This window comes from Maniola hyperantus, chromosome Z (assembly GCF_902806685.2).
Source record: "Maniola hyperantus chromosome Z, iAphHyp1.2, whole genome shotgun sequence".
NCBI classification, from domain to species: Eukaryota; Metazoa; Arthropoda; class Insecta; order Lepidoptera; family Nymphalidae; genus Maniola; species Maniola hyperantus.
Genome location: NC_048564.1, coordinates 9,772,862 through 9,785,523, shown reverse-complemented (window position 1 = coordinate 9,785,523; position 12,662 = coordinate 9,772,862). Strand labels below are relative to the sequence as shown.

At 37.1% G+C, this 12,662-nt stretch overlaps 1 protein-coding gene across 1 annotated transcript in view; it reads right to left on the bottom strand.

The window, feature by feature from the left end:
- TrpA1 (Transient receptor potential cation channel A1) overlaps positions 1–12,662 on the bottom strand; it is a 35,563-nt gene that overhangs the window by 17,409 nt on the left and 5,492 nt on the right. The window contains exons 2-7 of the mRNA XM_069508522.1: positions 10,866–11,021; positions 4,310–4,466; positions 2,370–2,460; positions 2,138–2,207; positions 1,051–1,176; positions 247–543 (exon numbers count right to left, since the gene is read on the bottom strand). Of these exons, the coding sequence (XP_069364623.1) occupies positions 247–543; positions 1,051–1,176; positions 2,138–2,207; positions 2,370–2,460; positions 4,310–4,466; positions 10,866–11,021 (897 nt within the window). The remainder of the gene's footprint in view (positions 1–246; positions 544–1,050; positions 1,177–2,137; positions 2,208–2,369; positions 2,461–4,309; positions 4,467–10,865; positions 11,022–12,662) is intronic.

Sequence of the window (12,662 nt, the reverse complement as noted above, 5' to 3'; positions counted from 1 at the left end):
TTCTTTTTTAAAGTCGGTTAAAAAGAATTACAACGTAATACTAAAATGAAAATAGTTTTGAAAGAAATTATCACCAAAATTTTTCATTCTAATTAATAATTATTTTCTGTGATTATTTTGATTTTCTTTGAAATGTTTTCGAGAGTTGCGTTGAGTTGAGAATGATTATTTTAACATTTTTAATTTTATTATTAAATACAGTAGTTAATTTTATAATACAATTAAGTAAGTTAAGTAAAGCGATACCTGTGAACAGGCCAGATGGACGGGAGTAGAAAAATCATGCTGCTGGGTCGAAATCTTTGCTCCTGATCTTAAACACAATTCCACGGCCCTGATGTCACCCCCGTGCACTGCGGAGTGGAGAGGGACATTGCCCTCGTTATCGTACAGGGATATCATTTGCTCACGAGTGCAACCCTTAGATTCACCCCACTGGAGAAAGACCTCCATAGTTCTGGACGACGCGTTCTTAGCGGCTTCGTGTATTGGATAGTAGCCGTTGTTGCAAGGGCGCTTACATTGTGCGCCGAAATCTGTGATCTGCAAAGCGGTGTGACAAAATTTAACTACTCAGTCAGCGGTAAAACTTTTAATTCAAAAAGTTTCATTTTATCTACAACGTGGCTTACTCAGTTGCACTCAATCTCTAAACTAAACTAATTTAACAGATTTGCCCTCTAACAAATAAACCTGGAATAGCGGTGGAATAGTTATACTCTGTTTTGTCTTTTGCCTTCAAATGTAAAATTACTGATGACAGAGAAAGACAAAACAGAGTATAACTATTCCACCGCTATTCCAGGTTTATTTGTTAGAGGGCTATACTTTAATTTAGTTTAGAGATTGTGTACAATAAAATCCCTGTTTAGAATAGATATAATACCTACTCTTCATTTGACCACCACAAGGAAAGTAATACGCGGACAAAAGGCAGACAAAAGATACCATGCCCTTTGCTACTTCAGCTCCGCAACCAGCTGAGCAAGGTTGGTTACTCTAGTCCTTCCTTCTTGATCACGTAAAGAAACGTAACGAAATAAAACTTACCAATATTCTAGCACAAATGTCGTGGTCGTGAATTGCAGCGAAATGCAACGCAGTGCGTCCATGCTCTCCTCCAAGGTCCACTTTGAACTGGCTTTTGTACTTCGCAAATACTTGTAGTACCGATACCTATTAAAAAATATATTATCTTGTTAACCCACGATCTTCTTTCACCTGGACGTTTTAATAATAGTATCTACTTTGAATGGAGATAAACTCACGAGTATAATAGAGAAATAATAATACATTTCAGGGTACCTCATTATATCTTCCAACATATAATAGTTCAAGAAATAATCCAGAAATATTTTGCATTATAATTCACCTTATGAAAGTGGCCACTTATCTCTTCCATTGTCGTATACACGTTTATAGCAAAAATAAATAATTAAATACCTAGTGTCGGTTGGAACACTTCATGTATCGTGAATATATTGTTAGCTTCAAATATAAAGTTGGTTGACCAACCTAATAACATAATATATAAGCTTTTTTAACATAATTATGCATCTGCGGGTCTGTCTGTGCCTCAACTCAAACGGATCGACCGATTTGAATGCGATTTATTTTATTCGAAATCCAAATATTGTTGGGCTATGTTTGATAGGAATCGGTTTAACCGTTTGAGAACAGCTGTTTTCTCAGCTGGTGTAGGGATATCAGTCACATTGCTTGCACTTGTCTTATGAACCCAACATAACGGTGCCAAGAACACACGTACTCGCTATTTTCACGCGAAATAGCTAGGCTGATAATAATTTGCAAAATAAATGATCTAAATAGATGAGGCTACAATAAATGTGACAATGAATCGCAGTTCAATGTTTCGTAAAAAGTTATAGCACTAGCTTATGCTCGCGACTTCGTCCGCGTGTACTACACAAACTTGAAACCCCTATTTCACTCCCTTAGGGGTTGAATTTTCAAAAATCCTTTCTTAGCGGATGCCTACGTCATAATAGCTATCTCCATGCGAAATTTCAGCCTGATCCATCCAATAGTTTGAGCTATGCGTTGATAGATCAGGCAGTCAGTCAGTCAGTCACCTTTTCGTTTTATGTATATAGATAATTGTATTGTACCAACTTACCTTATTGAGTTCCGTGGCTAGATGTATAGGTGCTTGATTTTTCTCGTTTAAAGCGCTCGTGACTACATTCCTGAAAAGGCAGGTACATTTTAGCTACTAAAGCTCTACCTTAGACTAAGTATAGTTTTACGTGGTAACTGGTGGTAACGTGGTACGTACTCAAATAAGTAGTAATACGTAGTTTATGTAGTTACCCTAAGTATACATTATGTAATTTGTAACTGGCACTTACTGTTGAAGAAGAAATTCTATTGCATCCAAAGATTCATTTTCGACGGCTATATGTAGTGGTGTATTGCCAGCAAGGTCCGCTACGTTTAAATCTAGGAGAAATATGAATAATTTTATTACAGCTTAATATAATAAATACAATATAGCATTAATATATAAGAAAAGATTAAAACTAAATTTTTAAATATGTAAATAAAAAATAAAAAAAAATTACAAATCAAAAATATTATCTAAACCACTGTAACGAGGCAAAGTGTCCAGAATGCTAGGCTGCGTTAGCACTTGGCTTGCCAGACTAATAATATTATGCTGACTGAAGTAACTGCCAGCCCTCTGGTCACCAGTAAACTCCGTGAGGCACGATGACAGGTCCTTAAAAAAGTATCAGTATTATTATGTTCGTAAGAATTTATTGAAATTGAATAAATATTGAATATTAGCTTAATGCTCGCGACTTCGTCTGCGTGGACTACACAAATTTCAAACCCCTATTTCACCCCCTTAGGGGTTGAATTCTCAAAAATCCTTTCTTAGCGGATGCCTACGTCATAATAGCTATCTGCATGCCAAATTTCAGCCCCATCCGTCCAGTAGTGTGAGCTGTGCGTTGATAGATCAGTCAGTCAGTCAGTCAGTCACCTTTTCCTTTTATATATTTAGACTATCTTATGCTCGCGACTTCGTCCGCATGAACTACACATATTTCAAACCCCTATATTATCCCCTCAAGGGTTGAATTTTCAAAAATCCTTTCTTAGCGGATGCCTACGTCATAATAGCTATCTGCATGCCAAATTTCAGCCCAATCCGTCCAGTAGTTTGAGCTGTGCGTTGATAGATTAGTCAGACAGTCAGTCAGTCAGTCAGTCACCTTTTCCTTTTATATATATAGATAAGTATATTCATCTATTGTCACTTCACCTATACATCTCATTGCTGCAGTAGAAAGATGTCTTTTTTGCCTCTAAGAAAGACATTTTTGGAACGAAATTAGCACATCAGAATAATATATAGAGAGCCACTGCGTGCCAGAGCTTCGTTATTTTACAAAAGCTTTAAGTTTCTCTGCGTATTTGCCCCCAATACGGGGAGAAATGTTTGTTTGGATCATGGTGGCTTTGGGAGAGAACAGGTAATAAAGGTGTAAATTAGCTAATCCGAATTCAAAGAGTACCTACGGAATTTTTAAGAACCTAAATCCACGTGTACGAAGTCGCAAGCATCAGCTAGTGTCATATAATAAGAAGCTTATTAACCCACAAAAAAGTTGTAAGTTCATACTTACACTGCTAACAACTTTATACCTTATCATTTAAAATAAGTAGGTAGTTATTAAAAATACTACTTAGAACAGCTTAAGTATATCAGCTTTTTGTAGCTGTAAAAGCACGAGTTCCGTACTTCGTCAAAGGACAGCTAATGCGAAGGGCAGGCTATGCATAAGTAATGAGTAAGCGTTTCACTCTTGCGGCCTTACACAGTTTTGCAATTACTCCTAGCTATATTTTAAGTACACGTATAAAACAAGATAAAACTGCTTTCCAAAAATAAGAGAAAGGTGCACTATTACCTACTTACCATTAACCTATATAAGTCCCGCAAATTGCTATTGCGCTGGAACCATGTCTCATTAACATCGAAATGAATTCATTTTGACGTCAGTAGAAATAAAAATATACCATCAACTCGAAACTTAAGTCTAGTGCTGACGTCACTTAAATGGCGGCCACGCGTATTAGCAATTTGCGGGACTTACTTGCAGTTGTGAGTGGTTATCAAGACATATGGCTAGTGTGTCTAGCCAAGTTCTAATTTGAAATTATCTGTTTACAATTTTTCTAAAACTTGCTAGACCGATTTTCCGAGAGCAGGTTCTTGGGTAATATGAACTCTGTTGATTTTCCTAGGAATAAAAATAGGGCAATAAAATAGTTCATTCACCTCCACCGTAGTTCTTTATGAAGTGCAGTATGTTAGTGTTATTTCGCGCCGCCGCTTGGTGGGCCGCTGTTCTTCCACGGGCATCTTTCACCGACAGTCTCGACGTGTCCATTAGGTATAACCGCATGAAATCCTCTACATTCCCGCTTTCAGCCGCCTGGAAGTATAAACACGTTCAGTACGCTTAAGAAGTATAAGATTTTACGTCTCACCAAACGTTGCTAGAATTCGAGACTCGAAACGCAATAACGTCAATGTAAAATGGACCTAAACGGCCTTGAATTAAAGTTAACAATTTAATGCCATTTATTTTAACTTAGCGCTGGCTGTAGATGTGTAGACAAACTTGAGCTTTTAACGTAGAAGTGTTTCGACACTCGAATACTATCAACGTTGGTGAAACATAAAATCTCGTACTAAGCGTACAGTGCCTTGACAACAACTGGACGGATCGGGCTGAAATTTGGCATGCAGATAGCTATGTATTATGACGTAGGCATCCACTGAGAAAGGATTTTTGAAAATTCAACCCCTAAGGGGATGAAATTGGGGGTTGAAAGTGTAGTCCATGCGGACGATGACGTCATAAGCTAGTCTTCTACTAAAGGAACCTATGAAAACATTGATACAATAACAAAAGCATATAGGACAAATATGGATATTATTCTAATTGCGTGGAAGAAGACTTACAGAAAATAAGAAAGTTAACTTCGTAGAAAAAGGACATAAAGGACAGAACTAAATGGAGGTTTACTCCAGTAAAATGTACGGCTAATGTGTACTCGGGTAAGTTGCTTTGTGAGGTTTACGATATATATGATCCGGCTTATGATTTTACCGAACAAAACGGTCTGTAATATAAGTAACGCAAGTTGCTATTGCGCTGGAACCATGTCTCATTAACATCGAAATGACGTCATTTTGACGTGATTTGACGTATATTTAAGTAAAAACTCGAAACAGTATCTGCTCGAAACTTCAGTCTAGTGTTGACGCCACTAAATAATAAATAAATAAATAATCTTTTATTTCAGACCAGTTCTAGGCCATATTTAAATTTACAACTATATATTTACTAAAGTTAGTGTGTTAGTAACAATATTTCCTTATAGTTATGTTAGTAATGTTAGTGCTTACTGATTAAATAAAGTGGCCTAACGTGGCAGCTCTAGGCGCCCGGTGGCCACAGCCACCCAATGCTTAATTATTGGGCAGCCTATCCTATCTTTAATTGCACCCAGAATGCTGTTGGAACTGCTACGAAGACGCTGTAGGAGGGAGGCCAACTTTTTACGGATGATGGCATGAAAGCCATCAGTCCTGGCCTCCGTGAACATTCCACTAGCGCTACAGCCCCTCGGCAGCCCCAGCAGCATTCTGAATGCATTATTGTATTGTACTCTCAGTGAGTTCAGCGCTTTTTTGGAGTATCTGACCCACAGACCGCTCGAGCCACGCGCATTAACAATTGCGGGACGTACTTTTAAACTAGCTTATGCTCGCGACTTCGTCCGCGTGGACTACTCAAATTTCAAACCCCTATTTTACCCCCTTAGGGGTTGAATTGTCAAAAATCCTTTCTTAGCGGACGCCTACGTCATAATAGCTTCTTCTTCTTCTTCGCTCTGGGCTGGTTTCCGCACTTAAACGTTTCCGTCTGTTGTGCGTGCATTGCCCCTCCCCGCCGAAGTCTTCACTCCAGCCATCCAAGCTCGCTCCAGATAGCTATCTGCACGCCAAATTTCAGCCTGATCCGTCCAGTAGTTTGAGCTCTGCGTTGATAAATCAGTCAGTCAGTCAACTTTTCTTTTTATATATTTAGATACAGTTGCATTGTCATATAATTTGTTGAAGAGCAACTTGTTTGACAATTTACCCTTTACAACTTCTTGAAATCTGTTAAACAATTTTCTTACTTTATTTTCTGCAATACGAACGTAAAGTTAGCGAAACAGATTATGGAATTCGTCACCATTGATGTTGGAACAGTCACACCTTCGTCATATACGATGGTCTGTCTAACATTCACAATAATATGTTTAATGTTTTATGGTGCAAATTTATGGTTAGTTATATCGCTATAGCTAATAGTCGCCGGTACAAAGTAGGTACCTAAACACAGGTTAAATAGGATACCGGATAAATGCGGACGAAACGTCTTTTCTTTTTTATAGCCAACATACGATAGGTACCCAAGGTACCTAGTTTCTCATCAAGTCCGTCTTAATCGTCGCTCGGCTTAGGAACGTCTTATATGAGAACATGTAACGAAGCTCTGTTGTACAGGTTAGAAAAATACGTCGTATTTACCACGATTACTTAAATTTTACCTATAGATTAAAGATGGTCAATATTTCCGCCTGTATGAAGGTAAAATGAAAACGCAATTGTAAGCAATGAAATAACTTATGGATGTCGGTTATAAGACCTAAGTATCGTTGGATGGAAGATACTTTGCTAAATCTATTGTGCTTGAAAGTATGTAGGAAATGAGGATGTACTGATAAATCCAAGCTGAAATTTTTAAAGAAGGTTTTTTAGTGTTGTTGGTGAGACGTTAAGTAATTACATAGACATAGGTGAAGTGGGACTTTTATACCTCTTATTTAAAAAAAGAAGTTTGCCTCTACTTGACTGTTGTATAAATCTGGAGTTGTCTTATGTCGCGATTATGCATCGTGTAGATAGGTAGGTATATTACAAATTTGAATTTTCGACACCCGTTTTATCATGGTAGCATATCGTCTTCTTAAAATTTTTATGTTAATTAGGGGAGGAAATTTAAAAATAAAAAGCTTAGAAAGCTTTTTTGATATTTTATTAAAATAGTTCTAGGTATTAAATTTTACGATTCTTATTTCTTGTTTTAACAATTCGTGTACCCACATTTTCTGCATTTGATGCCTTTTTAGGGTTCCGTACCTCAAAAGGAAAAACGGAACTCTTATAGGATCACTTTGTTGTCTGTCTGTCTGTCTTTCTGTCCGTCTGTCTGTCAAGAAACCTACAGGGTACTTCCCGTTGACCTAGAATCATGAAATTTGGCAGGTAGGTAGATCTTATAACTGACATTTGGGGAAAGATCTGAAAACCGTGAATTTAGGGTTAGCTAACACAAAAAAAAAATTGTGGTCATGAACTAATAATTAGTATTTTCAACTTTCGAAGTGAGATAACTATATAAGTGCGGTATCATATGATAGGTCTTCACCTGTTCAATCTAAAACAGATTTTTATTTATTTTTATGCATCATAGTTTTTTAATTATCGTGCAAAATGACAAAAAAATACGACTGTAGTACGGAACCCTCATTGCGCGAGCCTGACTCGCACTTGGCCGGTTTTTTATTTTATCGAAGCTCATATTACCGCTGTTTGTGCAAGCTGCGACCGTTTTCTTTGTTCTTTGTGAAATGACTCCTTAGAAAATAAAAATGTTCTGTACGCTTAGTATAAGATTTTACGTCTCACCAACGTTGTAAGAAAGAAGAAGAAGCTAAAGAGCCTTGAATTGAAGTCAAAAATTCAATGCCACTGATTTTTATTTACAACGTTTCCGTTTAGAGCACTCGCTGTAGATGTGTATACAAACTTGAGCTTTAAAACAAGGCAGTTAAGATCAAATTTACGAGTACTATAACGCGGAAGTGTTTCGACACTCGAATACTATAAAATCTAATACTATACATAAAATCTCGTACTAAGCGTACTGTATAAAAATGTAAGGGTACCTACCGCATCGCAACTGGTGAACGGTACCTAACTGTTATGGCAATAGCAATACTTCCCAGCGATATTGGTCACAGATGTTTTTAAATTTTCATATACGCAATATATTTGATATTCTCGAAGTCGGAAATGGTCCTAGCTAAATTGATTTGTCAAGACGTTATTTTTGTAGAGTGAAATGTAAAAGTTTATAATCGCGTGGAGCACCAATGCTTGTGTAATATAATGCATAATATTTTATTACTAAAACGAAAATTATAATAGCACGCTCACAGTGTAACAAAACTATTTAAACTGTTTTTTTTAGGAAACGTATAGTTACGCAGAGTGTTCGGAAGGGACAATCAAATGTAAAGGATGTAAAGAATATAACATTAACGAACTGATTTAATTAATACTGGTACATATTTGACACAGTAAAATGTCTGTATTAAAAATATCATTACAGTATTGTCATCCTAAGTCCTAACATAAGCTTAGTTGGAGGCGATAGGAGAGCACAATTCATTTAAAATATACATGTGCCCCTTAGATACCTATTTCATAAAAAAAAATAGATTTTAAGGGTTTTTACAAATTACCAGAAATTCAAAAAGTGATGAGATGAAACAGCCAACAAAAGTTTTCATAACAAGAAAGAAACGAACCTCATTCAACTTGGATGCTGAGATAATTGGGAAGGTGTTTGCTCGCCGAAACAGAAACATTCTTCAATCAGCCAATAACCATAACACTATAATGTCCATCCGTGCTCTGCGATATAGATGTGATAATAGAGCGGTGAACAGTTAGAGTGCCCTTATCGAACAATCATAAAACATGAACCCATTACATTTGATGACAAACTTTGTATTATGGGTAATGTATACTAATTGTAGGTACTAATACTTGAGGACCATAGGTGATAGATAGAGTGAGTTCGTTAAATATAAGTTCACTTAAGTCCACCCTAGCTAAACTTGGGTAGAGTTAAAATCCATACTAGGTAATATCATAAATGCAAAAGTGTGTTTGTCTGTCAGTCTGCTAGCTTTTCACAGCTCAACAGTTTAATAAATTTTGATAAAATTTGGTACAGAGTTAGCTTACATCCCGGGGGAGTACAGGCTTACTTTTTATCCCGGAAAATCAAAGAGTTCCTACGGGATTCTTAAAGACGTTTAATCGATTTACATGAAATGCTTTGCAATTTTTTCTGTTCCGTGTTTGCAATGGTGTGTATGTGATACAGATATAAATCTTCCTCTTGAAATGTATTAAATAATGGTAAAAATCATATTGTTATCCACAAGTAGGTAGGTATTCAATTAGAAATGATGAATGAAGAAGAAGACAATGCATATTAAGAATCTGTTTTATAAGTTTACTGTATCTGGGTCTGTGGTAGGCAGGTACCTGGGACACACAATCCAGCTAGGTAGGTCCAATTTTTAATCGACTTCCAAAAAGGAGGTGGTTCTCAATTCGGCCCGCTTTTTTTTAATGTATGTTAAGAAATAGGTTAGTTGCCGAATCCAACTTGGCTGGGCAGTGTTCAAAGTCCAAAACTCCTCAGTGCTTGAAGACCAAAACCTTCGAACAGTGCGTGTTGCCAGTGATGATATTTTGACATGGTCACTAAATTATGAGCCTCATAAGAAAGCTCAGATTCGTTCAACGAGCAATGGAGAGAGCTATAATTGGAGTTACTGTAAGTGATCAAATCAGAAATGAGGTAAGAGACACACACACATTGTTCGAAACACCGTTACGACGATTACGCACTGCACTTCTGTCATCCGAGTTCTATCCGTCATCCGTGAGAATACCAGCGATTATCTACGACATATATCTATACTTCTATACTAATACTAATACTTATAATATTATAAAGAGGTAATGTCGTTAAGTTTGTTTGTAGGGGGTACTCTCTGGAACTACTGAACCGATTTTGAAAATTCTTTCACCAGTAGAAAGCTTCATTATTCCTGAGTGACATAGGCTATATTATACTTATACACGCGGGCGAAGTCGCGGAGATCAGCTAGTATATCATAATCTAACCATACAAAACAAAAAGGAACGTATTTTCACGGACTCGGATCGGATGAGTGCATAACCGCCGTTAGACGTTGGGGCCTCAAGGTGCTAGTATGGCGACCTCGCACTGGAAAGTGCGACGTTGGAAGACTAGGTGGAGATGACATCAAAAGAGTGGCAGGGAGCCGCTGGATTCAGACGGCGTCAGACCATGGCGTATGAAAATCCCTGAAGAGGCCCAGGTCCAGCAGTAGCTATCAGTTGAAAATGATGATGATGAATATTGATTAATAGGTAGAATAGTTAAAATAACTTGTATCTATCGCTATCAATGAATAAACACGCATTAATTGTACCTAATGATAAAAGTTGTAAATCTGTAAGCTTTTTATGGTTGATTAGGATTGTAATAGGAAGTATCAGATTTTTTCGTGGTACTTATATACATTACATAGTAATAATTTTAGTGTAAAATACAGAGACCGTGGCGTGTGGAAGTCGCTACAAGAGACCTATGTCCAGCAGTGGACGTCTATCGGTTGATGATGATGATGATGATGAAGATACAGATTGGAGTCGTTCTTTAGATGGCACGCATTATGAGGAGGTTCTTAACTCTGGTGTCTGGACTCTGTATTTTTTTGGTTTATGTAATTTTATCGTTTGTTGTTTTTGTTATTTTATTTTTGATCTATGTGTTACCTCGAGTAAGTTAAATAGTCGAGTAGGCTAAGTATAGTTTTTTTGAACAAAATCAATAAGCAGAGCAATCATGTTTTCATTTTTTAATTATTTGTAAAAAGCTTACCCTCAGTATCCTGTAAGGGCTCTCAGCTAAAAGACACACCTCTCCTGAGTTAACTCTCTCGTTGCCTTGGTTAGGAAGCATGGACTGCATCTCTCCACCAGGGTCTGCCTTCGCATGCGGTTCTCTTCGGTGTCCACTAAGAGTCCAGAGCCAGCCCTGACAACAATAAAAGTAAAGGGTTTGAACTTTGAAGTAAAAAGCGCGCTACATTGCCGCTAAAATAGGCCTGTGACGCGCGATTCACCGCCATTTTTATAATATAATAATATGTAAAAGGAAAAGCTGACTTTCAGACTAACTCTATCTATCTATCTATCCATCAACTCACAGCTCAAACCGCTGGACGGATCTGGCTGAAATTTGACATACAGATAACTTTTATGACGTAGGCATCCGCTAAGAAAGGATTTTTCTTCTAAAGAAATCTGCTATATCCTTCTAAAGGTCGATGTTCATTACTTTCGGCCGCGTACTGTACGTACGTATTAAGCCTTTGTAAATTATATTTTTATGTTCAATAAAGAGTTTAAGAGAGAGAGCCAGCGCATGCCAGCCCTTCCTTATTTTATAAAAGCTGAAAGTTTCTCTGCGTATTAGTATTAATTGTCCCCAACACAGGGAGGAACGCTTTTTTAAATTTTTGTTTGGATCATTGGTGGATTTGAGAGATAACAGGTAATAAGGGTGTAAAAATTTTACGTCAAAGTATAAAGTCTAATTTTTTATATTATCTTCGGAGTGGTATTAGAAATCACGTCATGCATTGCCAGATTCTTAGTATCGTGGGAACCCTCGGTGATTTGATAGACCCAGCCACGAAAATTAAAATTTTAGTTAGTTTTTCGAAAATAGTAGACTAATCATACATCGAAGGCTTATGGTAATGAGTTTTGCGGGCATAACATTTATGCATCTACATGTTTTTCCCTTAAACTTTGGTCAAAAATACTCATTTACTTCATATTTGTGCAAATCCGGGAAAATTCAGAAAATTATCTTTCAGCAACAGCGCGATTTCTAGCCGCGAATCCCGTGGGAACTTTTTGATTTTTTAGAGCCTCAATAGCTCAACCGGTATAGGAGTGGACTGAAAACCGAAAGGTCGACCGACGGTTCAAATCCCGCCCGTTGCACTATTGTCGTACCTACTCCTAGCACACGCCTGACGCTTAATTGGAGAGGAAAGGGGAATATTAGTCATTTAATATGGCTAATATTCTATAAAAAAAAAAAACCGGGATGAAAAGTAGCCTATGTCCTTCCCCTGGATGCAAGCTATCTTTGTACCAAATCTCGTCAAAATTGTATGAACGGATGGGCCAGCAGCCAAATAGACGGACAGACGGATACACTTTCGCATTTATAATATTAGTATGGATAAGCATCAGGGCAAAACTATTTCTGTTTCGTGTAAACTGTGAAGGTTGTCGATTACCCCTGGGGCTACGGGGTATGTACGGGTATGTATTAGGTGCATCTAAAATATAGCTATTCTAGGCGATGAAAGAAGTCACTGACACTTGAATGAAGTTAATTATATCTAAAGGAGATAAATCTACATAATAATGGTATAGGATCCCGCTATAGAACGACCATCACCGAGCTGGTTAATGGATGAAACGTATTTTATATTCAATTTAATATGTCAATAAATATATTGGATATGGGTTGCCTAAAAAATTTCAGTCCAGGATAATTAATTAAAAATATTTTTTTTTTAATCATTTCACAAATTCCATACGAATCGAAAGTATGAAGCCCATAGAATATGCAAACGTTGGGTTAATGAAATAATGT